The 19,257-nt window shown below is 51.6% G+C and overlaps 1 protein-coding gene across 3 annotated transcripts in view; it reads right to left on the reverse strand.

Annotated features, from left to right (window-relative positions):
- Nucleotides 1-1,428: 1,428 nt before the first annotated feature.
- Nucleotides 1,429-19,257, reverse strand: part of Cacna2d4 (calcium voltage-gated channel auxiliary subunit alpha2delta 4) — a 104,071-nt gene continuing 86,242 nt past the window's right edge. For 2 of the 3 annotated variants that reach the window (XM_057779954.1, XM_057779970.1), the window contains 12 exons: nucleotides 13,345-13,406; nucleotides 12,308-12,352; nucleotides 12,064-12,126; nucleotides 7,586-7,656; nucleotides 7,063-7,138; nucleotides 6,590-6,642; nucleotides 6,080-6,132; nucleotides 5,770-5,790; nucleotides 4,178-4,295; nucleotides 2,576-2,688; nucleotides 2,247-2,329; nucleotides 1,429-1,533 (listed from right to left, as the gene is read on the reverse strand). In XM_057779954.1, the coding sequence (XP_057635937.1) occupies nucleotides 1,429-1,533; nucleotides 2,247-2,329; nucleotides 2,576-2,688; nucleotides 4,178-4,295; nucleotides 5,770-5,790; nucleotides 6,080-6,132; nucleotides 6,590-6,642; nucleotides 7,063-7,138; nucleotides 7,586-7,656; nucleotides 12,064-12,126; nucleotides 12,308-12,352; nucleotides 13,345-13,406 (863 nt within the window). The remainder of the gene's footprint in view (nucleotides 1,534-2,246; nucleotides 2,330-2,575; nucleotides 2,689-4,177; nucleotides 4,296-5,769; nucleotides 5,791-6,079; nucleotides 6,133-6,589; nucleotides 6,643-7,062; nucleotides 7,139-7,585; nucleotides 7,657-12,063; nucleotides 12,127-12,307; nucleotides 12,353-13,344; nucleotides 13,407-19,257) is intronic. The other variant, XM_057779961.1, reaches the window with a different exon arrangement.

The following is a 19,257-nucleotide window of genomic DNA, read 5'->3' on the forward strand; positions in this document are numbered from 1 at the left end:
CCTGGCAGCACCAATCTACTTCAAGAGAAAGATGGACACCGAAGAGGCTCCTTAAGGAGTTTGATAGCCATTTGGGCAAGAAACTGCTCTTGCCTGGACTGTTACATAAACTGGACACAAAAAACCCGCAGAAAGAGGACTGCTGAACTTGCCTAAAGGTGAGATGGTTTTTTGGGGTTCCTGACTCATAAAAGAGTCTGCGAGACATTCTGCAGGACACAACAAAAAGTGACTAAACTGTCTTTGGAATTTCCTGCTTGATAAAAATGTCTGCTAGATACTATGGGCCTGAAGGCTGAAGATGGATGCCCCAACGGTACAAAAGAACTTTGGGGACTGTCCAGACAGTGAGATGTCTCTGTCATTTCTAGAGTTTTGGATCTCTTGTTTACTTAGGTAATATTATATCCTTCTGGAGTCTTTGATGGAGTTGAAGAATGGTTAGTTATAGTTATAGTTTTCCTTAGTTATGATAAAAGATAAAATAGATATAAATATTGTAACTTTAATTCTTGCTTGATAACCATTTTGTTATATGTAATCTTACTATGTTAAAGTGAAAGCCATTTTTTGTTTAAACAGAAAAAGGGGAAATGATGGAGGTGGGTCATCTTTCTATCTGTTGTTTCATTGGTTAAGTAATAAAGAAACTGCCTTGGCCCCTTTAATAGGACAGAAAATGAGGTAGGCGGAGTAGACAGAACAGAATGCTGGGAGAAAGAAGCCGAGTCGGGAGTCGCCATGATTCTCCCACTCCAGACAGACGCAGGTTAAGATCTCCCTGGTAAGCCAGCTCATGGTACTACACAGAATATTAGAAATGGGTTAGATCAATATGTAAGAGTTAGCCAATAAGAGGCTGGAACTAATGAGCCAGGCAGTAATTAAAAAAATACAGTTTCCGTGTAATTATTTCGGGACATAAGCTAGCCATGCGGGCGGCCGGGTGCCGGGGACGCAGCCCCGCCGCTCTTATTTCAACACCTCCTTCCTGCTCCTTCTTTGAGTCTTGTCTCTCCTTCTGCCTGCCTTACCTCGTACTATCTGTAGTGGATGAAGGCATCTTCCTAAAGACTCCTGTGTTGATGGCAAGTGTGCTCTTGGCATAGCCTCTGCATGGGTCTCACTGCTCAACCCTGGCCCCCAACACCTGCCCCTTTGACTGTTTCTGATCTTTGGTGACTTGTATCCTTCCTCCAGTTAAGCTCTTGTTGGGAGTCCTGAAGCAGAGAGAAGAGTAGAAGACTTGGAGTACCTGGTCCCCAGCACCTTGGAGAGCCTTGGGGATCCTTCCAACAGTCTCTAAGAGGCAGAGACCAGCGGTAACCCAGGAGACACCTTACTGCTAAGAAGCTGGGATCTCACCAGCTGGTGACTTTAGAATGTCTCTCTAAGGGTTCCCTTCTGTGAAAGTCAGATAGAATGGGGTCACCACAGAAGCTGGGGTGGAAGCAGCCAGGCCCACAGCGGTAGCAGGAGCAGAGGGAATGAAATTGCAGTGTCTGAAGCACCACCACAGTCCTGAGCATTCTCCTGTAGAGACAGAGAGGTAAGGGGCATTAGGAGTGGGCTGGTCCTCCCAACCCAAGGGCCAGCATGCAGTGTGGATAGACACAGACAGAAGACAGGAAACCTACCTTTCTTCCAGCTTTTAGGGACAGTAAAAACAGCATACTTAGTTTTTGGGGTCTTCTCATAATTGTGTGGAGTAGCCCTGACCTCCAGGGGCATCTCTAGGGGAGGTGGTTTGTGGCAACCACACCCAGCTGAGACCGGTAGTAAGGCCCGCAGCTCAGGTGTTAATAAATACCACTTGCTATTGTCACTAGCCACGTAATAGTGATTCGTGCTGAGGTAGCCCGAGTGTGGACGGAGAGGTGAAACTCCATGGGCCCCAGGCCCTAGGAAGTATAGATTCCCTTGGGTCCTTTGTTCTATTCTCTTCCCTTCTCTTTCTTCCTCTCTGCTTCTTGTCTCTCACCTCCCCCCCCCAACCCCCTTGTGGCCTCTCTGTCCCACACAAACTGACCTGGAATTCTCTTGCTTGCTTCTGCCCCCTAGTGCTGGGATGACAGGCCTGGCCAATCTAATTTTTTACATCACACCACATAAATGTGAGTGTAAGGGTCTCCCAGTATGATGGGCACATACAGCCATCAATGTCCAGACACATTCATATCCCAGGAAGTCACACACAAGACACAACTGGGGAGTGAAGACCAGGCCCCTTAGTTCACAGCCCACACCTCTGGATGGAAGGCATGGCAGGATCCTGGGCGCCGCCGGGGCTTCTGGGAGCGCATCCTGTCGCATTTGACAGAGGCATTATGTGCAGAGCTCACTGTCAAGGTCACAACTCTACGTAGTTCTGGAGATCCTGGGTCAAGATCTGGGCGGTCAGTGGCCCTGCAAGCAGGTTCAGGATGGGGAGCACCCCTCGCAGGGGCAGAGGGCTGGCCCATAAGTCATCCTGTAAGGAAGGGAATGGGGGTACAGGCTGGGCTCTGCACCCCAAATCTGAGCTTCTCCATGATCCCTCAGCCACCCCCTCCCCCTTGGAGGATATGAAGGATATATTTGACTTCTGTGGCCTCCTGGAGGATGGGAGAGTAGGCGCTGCAGTCACAGGTAAGGTCTGTCACTAGGAGGAGCAGGTTGCTGCTGGGAATCTGTTGCATCACAAATGTCCTGCAGCAGAGAGGGTGGAGGGCTCTGAGTAGTAGGGGTGTAGGCCAAGGAGAAGGACTTGGGGGAGAGACCTTCTGGGGCACCTGGAAAGCCATGTAGTCATAGGCAGACTGAGGCCAGTAGCCCGGTACTTACAAGGCATTCCCTCCTTTCCCAATAGCCAGAGAAGATGAAGAAGGAGCTGTCTTTAACAGGCACAGGGGCCATTCCCAGCAAACAGGGATATATTAACTATCTCGGCTTGAGAGCTGGAGAACTTGCAGTTCTGAGTTTGGCCACAAGGTGGCACAATGCTCCTATACACAGCTTGAGGTAGGAGGTAGGGAAAGGCGTTTTTGCATTGGCCAGGTGTTAGAAACACAGCAGTGCCGGCTGCCACCAAGCATTTTGTATGGAGTGGGTGATGTTACACACACACACACACACGTATATATCACACATATAAACTCACAGCATTATGTGAACTTGGTATCGTTCCCATTCTGCATAGACAAAACAGACGAGAAGGGCTAAACTTGCCTACGGTTATAGTTAGAGGCAGAGAGGAGCAGAGCTAGATTTAAAGAGTCAAGGCTGTCTGCAGGAGGCCCTTACTTTCTGCCATCCCCTTGCTGTTTCCTTTAAGCCTCGAGATGATCACAGTCAATAGTGCCAGTCCCAGGGGGGCTGCTCTGTGTGTTCATAAGATGTCACACGTGATAAAGAGACAGAAACCTAAATCCGTCTGATGTCAGAATCTGAGGCTACAAAATAGCTGGCGTGGGTCTGGGGTTCCCCAGACCTGCTAGTGGCCCTGGTGAGAAGGGAAACGGATTGAGGGGCTCTCTAGATGCACTGTCCTCCTGGGTTGGGGCAGAAGTCTCCGGGCCGGTTCCTCCAAGGTTTGCAGTGGGAAGTCAGTATGCTTGGCCTTCTAAGCTTGTCTGGATGAAGCTAGAGGTTTCCACCCAGGAGTTAGCCTGACTGGGTCCTGCTTGGAAACTATTGACTTGGGGTGCCGATGCCCCAGAGTATGGCAGCTCTGGGAATATAGGCCGAGGCTCCCCCCACCCCTGAGCATTTGCTGGGGACACTGCAGACCTGCACACAGTTCCTGCTTTGTAGAGGGCAGAACTCCTGCTTCTTTCCCTGCCTGGGGCCTAAGTGTGAAAGGCCCCAACACTAGCTTGCCATGGCTGGTTTGGTTGAGCAGAAGGGAAGCAAGCAAGGGAATTCTAAGAGAGGCCTGTGGCCTTGGAGAGACTCGTGGACATGGGAATTGGCTTCTGGATTCCTTTTCCCTGTGTCCCCTAATGCAGACCCCCAAATTGTTCATGACCCTCTTCCTCTCTCCTGCCTCAGCCTGGGTTTTCCCTATACTGAGGAGTAGGGAGATGAGGAAGGTGACCTTTCCCTGAGGCGCCATCCTTTCCTACCGTGGACCTTCCGGTGGGTGTCAGGAGTGAGAAGTTGCACCCTAACTGGGCTTGGTGGCTGCATGGGGACTTACTTCTGGCAGGCCTCACATTCGATGATCCCATTGGCCTCCTGGATAGACGTCTGGTGCACGAACACTGGGTATTCTGTGTCACAGGGGTGCAGCAGGTCCTGCTTCTTGTGCTTGTGGGCTGTGGGTGACAGGAATGTGTGTGAGGAGGGCTATCACCTCACAGAGGTCCTAGGAAGCCCATCTGCAAGGGCAGCATCCTTTAGTTTGCTATAAGTGACCAGCACTCAGCAAAAGGCACCGTGGAGTCTGGAGGCCTCGCTGAGCTACTGGGTGGCCCTCGCCAGGAGCCCTGAAATCTTTCTGCAGAGCACTCGTGGGCACCCTGCAGTGCTGCTACGCCAAAGCACACTTTGCTACCTCTTACGGCCCAGCAGCGAAGGAAGTGTAGGTAAGACACGAGTGACCTGGAAACACCTGGAAGTGGAGGTGCAGACATGACATTGCTTTTGCAAGGTCACACAAGGCGTGAGGAAAGTCACAGGTCTCCTCAATGCCTGAACCCAGAAGCTTCCCTCACAGATAGTAAATCTAAGAGGGGAGGGCAGGCTGAACAATCCTTGTGGCCTGGGAAAGCACCCACAGCCCAGCCGGCTTCCATCCCTGTTCATGCCACTGGGCACCCCTGCTCCTGGCCCTCAGCATCAGAGGACAGACACCTCACAATTGGCTCTTCTCTTCCCAGGGGTTCAGGCTTAGAACTGAGCTATTTTCTTGCCACTGGGGCCACTGGCTTCATAACTCCAGTTATGAAGGGGGCCTAACCACAGGAACTAAGGTCCAAGGACCTGCCCTGGTCAGCAGCAGCAGCTGAGGAGACAGAGAGAAGGAGGGGACATTGTTCATATAATGAAGTCAGACAAGAAGGCAGTGGGAGTCTCCTGGCCACCGGATGTCCAGAACCCAGAGAGAGTTTAGCGGGGTGGGCTGAGGTTGGCCATCGTTTTGGCCTGGGAAGCCCACATCTCCAGGACCTAAGAGTGTTTGTGTCTCTCGGCTTGTAAAGGTCAGGCGTCCCCCATTCCAGGCTGAGGTCAGGTGTCCCCTTCCCAGGCTGAGGTCAGGTGTCCCCCTTTCCAGTCTGAGGTCAGGTGTCCCCTTCCCAGGCCGGCAGGAGTCAACAGCAGCTGGGACAAAGCTTTCCGTTTGCTTTGTGTCAGAGCCGCCATGACACGTCATTGTCCTTGGGGACTGTCCTTAGGCACAATTTCAGGGGAGGGGTGCCATTCTAGAGGACACTCCCTCAAATCTGGAGCCTTGCCGAGGCTGCTTTCTTCTCTAGGGTGACCTGGTGGCATCTCAAAGACATGATGGGCTATACCTCCCTTTTAACTATCGGAACCCCTCAAGAGGAGACGGCTATTTCCTAAGGCAGGCCTGTACTTGTGTGGCCTGAGCTCTGGGCTTTCTTGCTTCCTCAAAATGGTGCTCTAAAGGTTTGGGGACCACCTCCCGTCCCCAATCAAGGAGTGTCCTAGGATAAAGAAACTCGGCCTGCCTGTGCTCACTCCCAGGACACTGACTTAAAGACAAATCCTTTACAGCTCCCTTGGGCACTGGGCAAGGTAGGCTCTCTCTGTGTCAGAACTACTTACAATGATGAAAGACAGCCTTGGCTGCCCAGGACAAGAGCCCAGCACAGGGTTGGGCACGGCACAGGAAAGCACAGCATCACACGAGGACAGGATGGCATAGGGCAGTGAATGATGGCACACGGAGCGAAGGTGATCAGAGGTGATGTGATGTCACACACAGAGGCGAGGGAGCCCGGCGTGAAGGGGAAGGTGATGAGATGAGATTATGAACATGAAGGCTTCGACACCCACCCCACTGCCACCCACCCCAGGAAGAACCTTTCTAATGAGCTTCCCAGAGTGCTGCCCACAGCTGCTTCCTGGCACTTACCCTCTGACCCTTTGTCCTGCCAAGATCCCCAGGTACTCCACTGTAGCAGGAACCTGCAGGATACAGAACACAGTCTCGGGGGCTGGCATGTTAAGCTCTCGGGGTGCCACTGCCTCTAGCTGCCCCCTGCAGGAACCCATCTTTATGCTTGAGGGCATGAATGAAGGAGGGTGTAGGGTGGGGTTGAATGTTTCCCTCCTCCCGTGGCTGGTGAACCAAGCTATCTTGTGGGCCATAGGCAGCCCCTCTTAAGGATAGCCTCATGACCTCGTCTCTTTATGCAGGGAATCTTGCCTGTCACCTCTAATCATGACCCAGTCCTTCCCCAAAGGGAATTCTTGTCACCTGGAATCCCCCCTCCAACCCAAGACTCATGACCCGCTTGCAGAGAGCACTCTCCTTTGGTCTTGGCCTCATGGTCTAATTCCCTGGTCCAGGGAGCCCTCCCCTCTCATGAACCCTGAACCCTGACCATGGTTTATCTCCCCACTCCATCTAACCCCTACTCACAGCAGACATTCGTCCAGTAGCCATCTGACCACCATCAAGGAGGCGGAGAGAGGCTGGAGGAAGAGCAGAGCTATTTCAGGGAAACCTCGAGTGATGTCCCTTAACAACCGCCCTCCAGACCCAACCTGCCTGCCCCTCAGAAGGAGCACCAGAGCAGAGGGACCTCAAAGGCCTCCTGTAGGTCAGACTCCCCACAGGTAGGATTTGAAAAACCCTTCAGGAGTCTGGTCATTTCCCATCTCTGATCAGTGCTAGGGATCCCTGAAGATGTTAATGTCAGTCTGGAAGGTGAGAATGAGCAACCCCCCCAGGACAAGTCAGCCCCACAGCCCCAGGGGAAGGGGTGAGCATCAGAACAGGGTCCAGAATAGCCTGAGCCAGAAGGTCTGGGGCTGGATGAGGATGGGACCAGGTGACATCCTGAAGGACAGGGCAGAGGATGAGTCCCACTAGAGGGACGGCCCGGGACTCACACTGATCAGGGTCTGGGCTGCACTGTGGCGGTGATCTGGGGGCTCACACATGGCCTGGTAGTCATACATGGTAACACTGAAATGCAGAAGTAAGCTGTGTCACAGCCAAGACTACTCCATGCCCTGGCCTGGAGGCCTTGGTTGCAGGATTTGTGTTGACTAGGGTCCATGTGGGTGCCCAACTTAGAAGAGTGAGCCAGAGTAGAAGCCAGCTCATACCAAAATGTCACTCCCATGCGTGGATGGCTTCAAGAACACAGACAGCATGCTTGCTGTGTTGGCCTGTGCTTTCCTCAGAGCCCTGAGCGGAGGCTGGAGAGTCACTCTGTGGGACCGCCATGCATCTTACACCCACCCCTAAGGCTGGAGAGTCACTCTGCGGGACGGCCATGCACCTTACGCCCACCCCCAGATTTACTTCAGTCTCTGGCCCCAGAAAGGCATCTTTGGGGCCTCTCTGGGGGTGTCTGGGGTCAGACCCTGAGGGCTATCTGAGGACCAGAGAGGGGAGTGTCTCACTTACCGGCTGAACACCCCCATGCTGAGAAGCTGCGCCATGAGAGCTCCATCCACTTCCCCCAGAAATCTTCCCATCTGTGGGGGGGAACCCGAGAGAGCTACCACCAGGCTGTCCCTGTAGTTGCTCTTCCACGGAATCCTTTCTTCTCCCCCGCAGCCCGCCCTTCCCCCAGCTGCCCATCGCAATCAAGGCTTTCTAAATCATGTTGCCATCTGCAGCAGACTGTGAAATCGGCCCAGAGGGCGCTCCAGAAGTGGTCCAGGGTTCCTTAAACACGAGTCCGAGCTTCCAAGGAAACGAGTTTGTGGGCCCCCTTTGTTGCGTGTGCTTTTTGTTGTGTGGGGTGGGGTGGTGATGGTGGTGGAGGTGAGGTGGTGAGGTTAGTGGTGGTGATGGTGTGTGTGTATGTGTGTGTGGTGATGGTGGTGGTGATGGTGGTGGGGGTGAGGTGAGGTTAGTAGTGGTGGTGTGTGTGTATGTGTGTGTGGTGATGGTGATGGTGATGGTGAGGTGGTCATGGTTGTTAGGATAAAGGAGTGGGAATGTACCTTTGCCAGGCCTGGGCCGAGGTGTGCCACTAAGAGATCACGGCACACAACAGATCTAATGCAAGAGGTTTACTGAGGGAGCAGGTGAGTGAAAGGCCATCTTGGAGTGGGGAGAGAGAAAGAGAGAGAGAGAGAGAGAAAGAGAGAGCTCGAGCTCTGATGTTTAGAAGGATCTTTTAAAGGGGGTGTATGCCACTTTGAGTTGCTACAGTAGAAATGTGCCGCACCTGGTGTGGCAGGTGCTTCTGCAAGCTGCTGCAAGCTGCTGCCCTTGATTCACAGCAGTGATGCTAGTGGTGGTGGTGCTGATGATGAAGATGTAATATGTGGTAGCAGTGATGATGATAATGGTGGCAGTGGTGACGGTGGTTGTGGTGGTACTGTATGCTGTTGAAGGTAGTTTTCAGCAAGTTATGCCATGAGCTTTGCTGTCCTGGCCTCTTTATTGAGTGGAGGAGGGCAGGAGCCTGGGATCGCCCTCTGTTCCCTGCCTTCTCTGCATCTCTTGTATTTGTCTTTCACCTCTTGGGTTCTCGCCCTCTTCTTTGCACATCCTTTTCCCTGCCCCTAGATTTGTTGCCAAAATTTCTCAGACAGCTTGGGTTTGGGAAAGTATTAATGTCACCCCTCACCCCCAAAATAAGACAAGACCTCCTTGCTCATGATCTAATCAGTTGGTATCCGGGGACACCTGCTGCCCAGCATCCTCCAAGGCCTTGCCCCTGGATGGTTATGGTCAGCTGGATTAGCTCTTTCCTATTCCAGTGACTGTGTGTTTCCCTTCCATCAGCAGGGAGCAAGATCCCTGCAGAGACTTGTCTCTACCCTTTGGCTGTTTGGTGTGTGTGTGTGTGTGTGTGTGTGTGTGTGTGTGCGTGTGAAACCTGAAACTTATGCTCCTTAAGACAGGGAAACTGGGTACAGACTAGGGCTGTAAGCCCATCCCATTCTCTTGCTAAATTGTAGGCTCATTCCTCACCAGCCCTGCTGATCAAATGCCCAGTTCTGAGGCAGGAGATTTGACTGTAAGAAAGTACACCTTGGAAAACACTTCTGCCTCTGCAAACAAAACTCCATATCCTAGAAAATGCCAGTTAGCAGGAAATGTCCACTGCCCTTCTTTTTGTAAGGCAGTTTCTGCAACAATGGAAGCACTGTGGTCCACAAAAAGACTACACTTCCCAAAAACCCTTGTACTGAGAGCTGGCCAATGAAATGGAGTAAAGCCCAGATGAGGCCTTCTGGGAATCCACTTAAAGTGAGAGGACTGTGTTGGGGTACCCAAACTCCACTGTTGCCCTTCTATTTGGGACGTGGACTAGAAGGCAAGAGATTACCCAGACTTGTACGCTACCCTTGACCCCAAGACAAAGCTGGTCTGAGTTCACCAACCCCGTGTGTGTGTGTGTGTGTGTGTGTGTGTGTGTGTGTTTGGAGGGTGTCTTTGAGCTGGCAAAAGCCTCTAGATCGGTGGTTCTCCACCTTCCTATTGCTTCAACCCTTTTATACAGTTCTTCATGTTGTGGTGACCCCCAGCCTTGAAATTGTTTTTGTTTCAAAACTGTGATTTTGTTATTGTTATGAATCATAATGTAAATATCTGTGTTTTCTGATGGCCTTAGGCAACCCCTGTGAAGTGATTACTAGACCCCCAAAGGAGTTGGGACCCACCGGTTGAGAACTGCCGCTCTAGAAGCTAGTTTTATTTATACTTTGTTTAATTTCATAAAGGATTTGGATCAGCTTGTAAGCCTATGCAAAACATAAGATAATACAACACTTGAGAAAATGAAGGCACATAAGCTAAGCACTTAAAATAGGGAATGAAAATGTATGTTACGTCAAATATAAACCTCAGAACAGACTGACTATTTCTGTGATGTCCTGGGATCACAATTCATGAGCACATGGGCGGGGATGCTCTAGACAGAATGGGAGCCATTCGACCCAATGTGCTATCCAAGGGCCCTGGGGTCTTCTTCACTGAGGTGGCCCTTTGCAGTGGTCGCAGCTGGACTGGGTTGGGGGCAACGATTGACAAGCTAGGGGTGAGAGAACTCTGTTCGGCCTGTTGGGGACTTGCCTGGCTTCGTGATAGAAGAATAGCCTTTTTCGTTATTGCTGTTTTCAAATGGTTAGGGAAAAGATCCAAAAGGCCATTAATATTTCAAGCTCATGAACATTGCATGAGATGTTTCAGTATCCATAGCAGGATCCTGTTGGGATGGTGCCTGCTCACTCGTGTGTCCTCTGTCCCGGTTCCTGCTCAGTCGCCATCAGAGAGCCCTGACTCACAGGGCTGATGCCCCCAGGTGCTCTCTGCCCACCCATGCCCCCTCCCTTCCCCGCTCCATAGGCTCCCTGGCCCATGCTCTGGCGTACTCTTGGGCCGATCTGTAATCTTATCTTGCCTGACCAAGCCACCTGGCTCCATTGTCACTCCTTCTGTTCATGGCCACCTTCTGACTCCTGAGCTACCCCACGGGAGAGCAGGTCCCACAGTCAGTCATGGTCGTATGGCCCTGGGACCAGCGTGTGAGTGTCCTTAGGACCCTTCAGCCATATAGCCAACTTCTGTTTTCCTCCGTTTTCTGACAGAATGGACTGTCTCTGTGTGAAGAAGGGCAGGGGAGGCAAGGGAGGAGGTAGGCGGGACTGGACACCGTGTGCCAGGACTAGTGATTGGCCAGAATTCGGACAGTGTCCTGATTGACAGCCTAGACCTTTCCAGTAGGAAGAAACAGTAAAATCTGCTTTCTCTTCTCAGCCTTTGCTGCATGTCAAGCGGGCTATTTAAGAACTGTCCCCGGGGAGCCGTCCCATGGTCCTTTGGTCCCCTTCTATCTTGACTCTATCTGTGCCCAGTCTCCTGATGTCCCGGCTCTACTTCCTGTCACGTTCGGACAATTTCCATGGACCCTCAGCCCTGCTACAGTTTGACTTTGGGGGGGGGGGAGGGCGAGACTACCAGGACCCTGGCCAGCGTCAGCTCTGATCCTGCAACTCTGGTACCATCCAGGCATCTGGAGCCTACAGCTTAGGGTTGAACCCTGATCTCAGGTGATCCAGCCTGTGCTTTTCCAGAGGAGAAAACTGAGGCCCTGATCTTGGAAGCTGTTAACCGAATTGAACATATGCCTGCAGGCGAAATTCCTCTTGGAGGTTATTCAGGGCTGTGGGCTTGTGTCAAAGAACTGCTTCAGGTGTTTGTGTTCAGGTTTGGCTCTGGGTGGAACAAGCTTCTTTTAAAAGTGCGATTTAAAGTATAATCCCTGGCTAATTTCAGGGTCTGATTTGTGGCTGAGCAGATATAAAACTGCCATCGTGACTTCCTCTTCTGTCTGAGTAGGTGGCTGAAGGGAAGGCAGGCTGCTGAGCAAAGTAAGGGCTGCCCCCCATGCCCCTGCTAGCCTGTTGGCACCCTGGCTTGGTGGTAGCGGTAAAAATTTCTACAAGGGGACCCAGAAAGGAGAGGAGCACAGGGGTGGGGACAGTCCCCCTGGAGACGATGATGGTAGAAAAGGGTGGGAGGATGGGTGAGAGAGGGGAAGATACAAGCAGCAGAGATAGGGTTCAAAGGTCCCCATGGCTGTGCAGGGGAGGGAGCAGGACACTTGGTGGCAGTGCAGCCAGGCCCTCCCTGAGCCTTGAGCTTGTTGAGTAGCTCCTCACAGATGTGACATGTCACATGGCAGAGAGGTCAGCTTAGTCACAGCTAACAGGGAGAAGTATTTCTGCCTTTGAATGCCGCTTTGCGTTTGTCCTCTTGATCTGTGGTTTGGACGGAGGGTAACTCCTTTCCTCCCACCCAGATTTGTTCTGAAGTGGGGCAAAGACCCCAGCTTTTGGCCTGCTTGGCTGATGAAGCTGCTAAAGGTCTTGGCTCCCCACCCCCCGCCCTTCTCTCTAAGTTCTGGCTCTTCAGTCACTTACCTTTTGGGGTCTCTGGGAGACCAGAATGAAGCCATTGTTGTCTATAAGGAAGCAATCCAGATCCTGGGGGAGAGGCCAGGACAGGAGGTCATAGCCAAGACCACGGCTGGCTCTAGCCCTCCTGCTCACTCAAAGGACTGAGGAGGGCTGAGCCCTGCAGGCAGGCTCAGGAAGGAGGGAAGTAGTTCACAGGGGGACACAGGACAGTGAACTCCGCCTGTGCCCTCCTTCAGGAGTCACTTACAGTGTCCTCGCAGCTCTTCAGACACGGACCCTCCACAGTGCTGCACTGGAAGGAAGAGGGGACATTGTGAACAGTGTGTGCATTTGTGGGTGCAAGTACATGTGCATGTGTGTGTGTGTGGGGGTGCCTATGTGTAGCATCATGTGAACTATGCATCTGTATGTACACAATGTGTGTGTTAAAGGTAGGTTTATGTGTGCTGTGTATGTCGAGTGTTTGGATACATTTTATGTGTGGTATACACATGGCTTGTATATTCTGTGTACATGTGCGTATCTGTATATGTGCAGTGTGCTATGGTTATGAGGAGTCTATTGTATGTGGATACCTATGGACTGTGTCTTGTACGAGGAAGGTCTGCCTGTGGTGTGTGTGTGTTTGTATGTGTGTCTGTATATATATACACACGTTGTGCGGCACATTTGTGAAGAGCCTGTTGCATGTGGAGGACCGGCCTTGGCAAATGGAGTCTATGAGGGTCATGTACACACATGTAGGTGTCTCCCAGCAGGCAGGGAACTGAGCAGCAGGCCGTGCTCTTCTGAGGACAAACACAGGCCACCTGCCTGCATGGCACTAGGACTTTCACATGGTGAGTGGGCTCTTAGTGGTCCCCTCCACCTCTGTGGCCTTTCTACCTTCATTACCCAGCTAACTGTACCCAAGGCAGGGACCTGGCAGCCTGGAGTGAAGGAGTAGATGGGACTTTTCCCTGAGAGGATGACTCAGGCTAGAAGGACATACAGAGGACAGTGAAGATTTCAGGTGTGTGTGTGTGTCCTTAGAGGGAGGGGCCTAGTGAAGTTCTAATTTACTCTGTAGCAGGCAAGGCTAGGGTAGTTTGGGGACAACAGCGGTGGCCCTGTTTTATCCTTTGCCCTGGATCTGATCAGGGGACAGAGTACTGGAGTAGGAGGGGGAAGAAGCCCAATATGCAGGGTCCATAGAAGGGCAGGGAAGGCAGAAATAGAGTGGAGATGTCTCCTGTGGGACTGATGGGCCGGGCCGTGGGGACAGTCCTTCCCTATGATGCTTACCTGCTTCATGGCTGCCCAGAACTGGCGCTGGAGGTAGTCCACTTGCATCTGGATGCCCACAGCTGCAGAGAGCAAGAAAGAGGAGGGGCAAGGCCAGATGAATATTTGGGGGAGGAGGAAACAGTGAGAGCAGAAAAGAATAGAATCCACTGAAAGAGAGAAAGCTTATCAGTGGCAGTGGCTGTGGGGAGAGAAGCATGGGCGGGCGGGAATGATGGAGCCTTAGTCATTGGCAAAGGGAATCTAGGGCCTCTGGAATAGGACCCAGGGGATTAGAGGAAGGGACCCAGGTCAGGAGATGCTCCCTGTGGGAGAAGCAATACCAAGAGATGCCCGAGAAAGGTCGGGCTCTAAGGCCAGAGAACCGTGAGGATGGATGGCTTCCTCTCTGGTCCCTGGGAGCTCAGGGAACACTCTCTGGCTGGTGCTTCTCCCTTGACACGCGTGAAAAGAGAGGCTGGCTAGCATTGTTTGTGCAAGATCGTGGGACCCAAAGTGGCGAGCTAAGTCTGGAACAAAGGTCCTTGTGAGTCTGGAAACTTGGAGGCCCCGTGGATTTCAGTCCTGGTGTGGCACTCCCTGGAGGCACAGTCCCTGGAGGCACACAGGAAGAAACCCAAGTTGTTGGAGGTTGAGCCATAAGCCAACCACCTGAGTTTGCAAGGCCATTTCCCGGAGACCAGGAATGCCGCCAGTGCACAAACACTTCCCTTTTGATGTCCCCCAACATAAGCGCCATCTGCCTCTTTGATTCCCAAATAGGTCTGGAAAACCCAAGGGGGCACTCACATACTAAGAGAAATCTGGGACAAAGAGCGACAGGAGAACTTGGGGCCAAAGAATAGAAAGAAAAGCCTGGCTATGCTGGGCAGAAAGAGAGTCCAAACTAGGCCAACTTCTTAGTACCTAGAATAATATTAAAGGCGTTTGGGGGCTTTGGGTGAGTTAGGCACCTTTACAGGCATAAGGGTGTTTAATCCTTCATAGACTGGCACTAGCCTCATTTAGACTTCACAGGATGAGGGAACAGAGCTGAGAGCAGGGGTTCCATGTGGCTCAGCTAAGTTGCCAGCCAGGAAGTAACAATGAACAGGCTCTGAACCTCTGAAGCATAGCTCTGAGTTCTTCCCTCTGTGTCTGGCTCGGAGGCCTGGCAGGCCTCTCATACATTCCGAGCATGGGGAAGCTCAGGGTTTTCAATCATTATTGCCACCTGCCTAAGAAAGTCTAAAGTCACTCGATGCCATTCTGATTCTGAGGGCCTCATGGCTCTTCCACGATGCACCTGTATCCTGGGAAGGTTTGAGGGGGAAAGAAATTAGGGAGCAGCCATGCCAGCAGTGTTCCAGCCAGTGCAGCTGTTGCGCTGGGTTCTCCAGGGCCACAATCCACATCTGGCTTTCTTCAGCAATGCATTGAGATTGCCGTTGCCACTAAGCTGCAGACCCAGCCTTTTTGGTGTTTCTCATTTTGAAACAGGGTTTTGCTAAGTTGCCCAGGCTAGTCTTGAACTTGTGTTGCTTCTGTACAAGCCTGAACTACTGTTGAGACAGGAGGGAAATGGTGCAAGGTCTGGATTCTAGACCAAAGCCCCGTGAAGGGCAGGTGAAGTCACTGCAGAGTTTCCCACCCAGGAGGCGGCCCAGGCCTGGGAGCCTGCATTTCTCGTGGCAATAGGTGATGTTGTAGCAGGTCCCAGGAGACCCTGACCCAAAGCCTCCCCATGTAGATGGGTTTTATAAGATGCTGGGGATGTCCTACACCTGTCCTGTCCCAAACGGTAGCCATTAATCACTATGGCTGCCGGAGACCCCATATGTGGCTCTTGAAATTGAGGGCCTGAGTTTTTAGTATTATTTTATCTTAATGTAAATGTGGCTAACCCCATATAGATGGCAACTTCCGTGTTGGACAGTAGCATCCTGCGGCTAATCTGCAGTTAAAACAGCAACAGCAACACCTGAGGTCCTAGAAGGCCCCTCCCCTCCCCCACAGTCTCCGGATTTCTGAGGTGGGTCTGGGGAGCCTCTGTGAAAGTGACAGCTGAGCCTGAAGGTCCAGGTGACTGTAAGGGGTAGGTGAAGGCAGGAGGCAGGTAGATCCGTGACAAACACAGATGTGACATGTCGTCCCAAGTGGGCAAATGCTCTGTCCCAGCGAGTGTGGTTGTTCACTTCATGGAGGATTACCCTGGAGCTCATCACACACAGACTTCCTTCACCTACAGAAACAGTGCTGAACTCTGCTTCGGAGGGCTATTACAGGGCGGAAGTGCTGATACTGAGGAGAGTCAGCTCCTTGGGAGCTAAGGGAGCTTATTCGACTTCATCCCCAGCTGTAGATGGAGCTGCGGGCCACTTCCTGCCACCCAGAAGGGCTCCCAGCCACCGGCTAGCTTTACCCGAAATAATTACATGGAAACTGTATTCTTTTAAATACTGCCTGGCTCATTATCTCTAGCATCTTACTGGCTAACTCTCACATCTTGATTAACCCATTTCTAATAATCTGTGTAGCACCACGAGGTGGTGGCTTACCGGGAAGGATCTTAACCTGCGTCCATCTTGGAGAGGAGAGCTATAGCATCTGTCTGAGGCATCTGCCTCATTTCCCTTCTTCCCAGCATTCTGTTCTGTCTACTCCACCCACCTATGTTCTGACCTATCAGGCCAAGCAGTTTCTTTATTAATTAACCAATGAAAGCAACAGATAAGACAGATGACCCTCCTCCATCACCCGGCTCCAGTGGTCAAAGGGTCCCAGACTGGCTCTAGAATGAGACTCTAGCTCTCTCTTCTGCAGCTCAGGGTGTGTCCCACAGACTCACACAGTTTCTGAGCTCTGTGACTCTCATATGGGAAGTCTGGAGAAGGCAGGGTTTGATTCTGCCTCAGCAAAAGCCAGGCTTCAGGGCTACTTGGGTAGACATGAGGGCTTAGCAAAGGGCGGGTTAGTGGTGGTCACACCACAAAGACAGCTGTCTATCCTTTCAGAATTTGGAATATCTCAGTAGCTTCCCAAGCCCCTGTGTTACTGATAGCTCCAAAAGCATTTGCACATGTTCAGAAGCTACCCTACCCGCTACCTGAAGTAGTCTTGTATAGTCTGCATTACAAGGCTCATTTTTCTCATGACTGTCATTTCTCTTTGTCCACCTACGTTCTGAAGACCTTGGTTCCAGGACTCCATACAGAAATACTTTCTGCTGTGACCATGGCGGCCAAGCCAACATTCTCTTGCCCTGTGCCTTTAGGGTCCCAGATTCCCACTCTGGCCTTTCTCCATGTCACCACAGTCATCTCCCTGAAGACTAAAACCCATCCCTTCTTTACTTGACCCCATCTTGCCTTCCCACTTAGAGCAAAATTTAGATCCCTGCAAACCCACGAGGCAGCCTTGCTGGTGTCTTTGGTTTCAGCCTCAATTGTTGTCTTCCTTGAACAGGGTCAGTTCCTTCGTACAGGGTCAAGTGTCTTTCTGGAATGCTCCTACCTAGAACTCAACTTGCCTGTAATCAACTCAACCTCATCACTTGGCAGAGACCTCCTGCTCTCCCCAGATAAAGCTGCCCTCCTCCTCGCCCTTATGATCTCTCTAGTATTGCTTTATTTCCTAAGTGATATGATTTGTTTATCTCACCCTGTGGAGTGGGGTTCACAGAGGGCAAACGGACTGAGCCCTGATTCTTAGATCTAGAGTCACACTGTCACTTAACAGGGTTCAGTAAATGTTTCTTAGTCAATTTGTGCCAGCACTTGACTGGGGGGGAGCAGTGACCTCACTTCTGTGACTGCAAAGGTTCAGACCTTCCCAGACTCCTTGTTATCACTCACACTAATCTGTCAGCTTAGTGTGACCCGTGCCCCAAGTCCCTCTGCAATCCACTGGGAAATGAGAGAAACAAAGCGGATCTTCCTTCTGGTAAGAAGAGCAAGAGGCTGACACAGAAGTGGGAAGGGAGCAGTGGGGGGGGCACACATATCGCCTTCAACAATGGAGTCTTCCTGCCAGAGGCTCTTCCTTCCATACTCCTAGGTTTTAATCCCGCCATAGAACATTTACAGAGCTCAGCCTTCAGGCCTAGTGCCCCTGTTCTGCTGGGATGATGGACTCTAGGAGATCCTGGAGTGCCTGGGAGAACCATCTTCCTGGGTCACCTCCTGCTACCTGCTGTGTGGCTGCATCTGCCCAGAATTTTTGATGAGGCGAAACAGGCAAAGAGGCCAGGGTGGGGAGGCTTCCTGCTTGGTTTCCCTGGGTGTAATTGAGTGATCTTCTCTACGGTTGGGTCTGATGGGTCCCTGTTTTATACCTTGGCCTTATTTTGTGAGGGAGCTGCCATGAAGGAAGGATGAATCTCAGATCTCCTTCTACCTGCCAAAGTTTACCTGGGTCCTTCCCCTGTCCTTGTCCTCCCTGCCTCAGGCTGCCTCCTGTCTTCCCCTCCTGCTATCTCTCCACAGGGTTCTTGTGTTTTTCTCTAAGACCCCAGTGCTTTAATGTCCTCGCATTCAGGCCCATAGCCTAACAGAGCACTCCAGGAGGACTACAGGCAGCTGGAGCCTTAGTGGGACATATATCCTTGCTCTACGGTGTTGCTCTGTCACCAGGAATGGCAAACAAAAGCACACACAGAGATACAGACACACACATGTACCACAAACACAGACACACACACATGCATAGACACAAGCACAGACACACACACACACATGTACCACAAGCACAGATACAGACACACAAATTTACCATAAGCACAGACACACACAGAGATATATGTACCATAAACACAGACACAGACATACATATGTACCACAAGTACACACACACACTCCCTCTGCACCTGTGGTGAACCTTCTTGGCCTATGACTAGCTGAACAGAGGCTGTGTAGGAGGGACCTGATTTCTGCAGCATTAGCACTCAGTGAGCACCAGGGTCCTAGGATTCCAGGGCTGGAGGCAACTGCAGAACCCCAACCCACCTGCTTGGTCTATAAGACAAGAACTTAGCCAGACTCCAGGTTACCAGTTACTTAACAAAAGTATAGACTTAGCCAACAAGAGGGCCTAGAACTATGGGGGATAGGGAGAGCGTAAGGTCAGTTGTCCCCAAATAGCTCACAATACAAGACAGAAAGCCACCAAATTTCTCTGTGATCAGAACCATAAAATGACCCAGAGAAAATATCTCTGCAGAGGGGATGTTAGTATGTTGATGTTAAGTTTACTTGTGTGTGTGTGTGTGTGTCCATCTATTCCCAGGACAACCTGTGGGAGTCTGTTATTTCTTTCTACCATGTGGCCTCTGGGGGCATCAACCTCAGGTCATCAGGCTTGATGGCAGGTACCATAACCTATGAGTAGAGCCATCCTGCCAGCCTGAAGCTGAGCTTTTAAGTTGGGGTTGGATCACTATGGGCAGAGAGCACCAAGCTCCTAAAGGACCTGTTTTCCTGAGACAAGAGGTAGGAGTGTGTTAGGGCAGTGGCGGCTTGCCTTGTTGGAAGGGTAGGTGCAGGGGACTTCAGAGTAGATGGGGGCTTGCACAGCTCTCTTAGATAGCAATCCTGAATCAAGAGGCTTCCAGCCCTTGGCCCCAGCGCTGAATATAACATGAAGGACACTGAGACACACACCTCTGCTATGTTACCTACAAGCTAGAACATCTGCCGGACAGACAGACTTTCAGGATGTAAAGGAATGAGGGGGGTTTCATGCTGCAGGCAGGAAAGGCTGGCTGTCTTAGCCCCGGCTCAGTTCATCTTTGGATGGAACACTGTCCTGGTGAACAGCAGTTTGTTAGACAGGTTTTGTCTCGGCTCCTGGAGGCCTTTGCATCCTTGGATGCAGCTTTTCCCTTCACGTGTCTGACTATCCTTTAGACCAGCAAGGAGCTGGCTCCCCCAGGGTACC

Source organism: Chionomys nivalis, chromosome 1, assembly GCF_950005125.1.
Source record: "Chionomys nivalis chromosome 1, mChiNiv1.1, whole genome shotgun sequence".
Classification (NCBI taxonomy): domain Eukaryota; kingdom Metazoa; phylum Chordata; class Mammalia; order Rodentia; family Cricetidae; genus Chionomys; species Chionomys nivalis.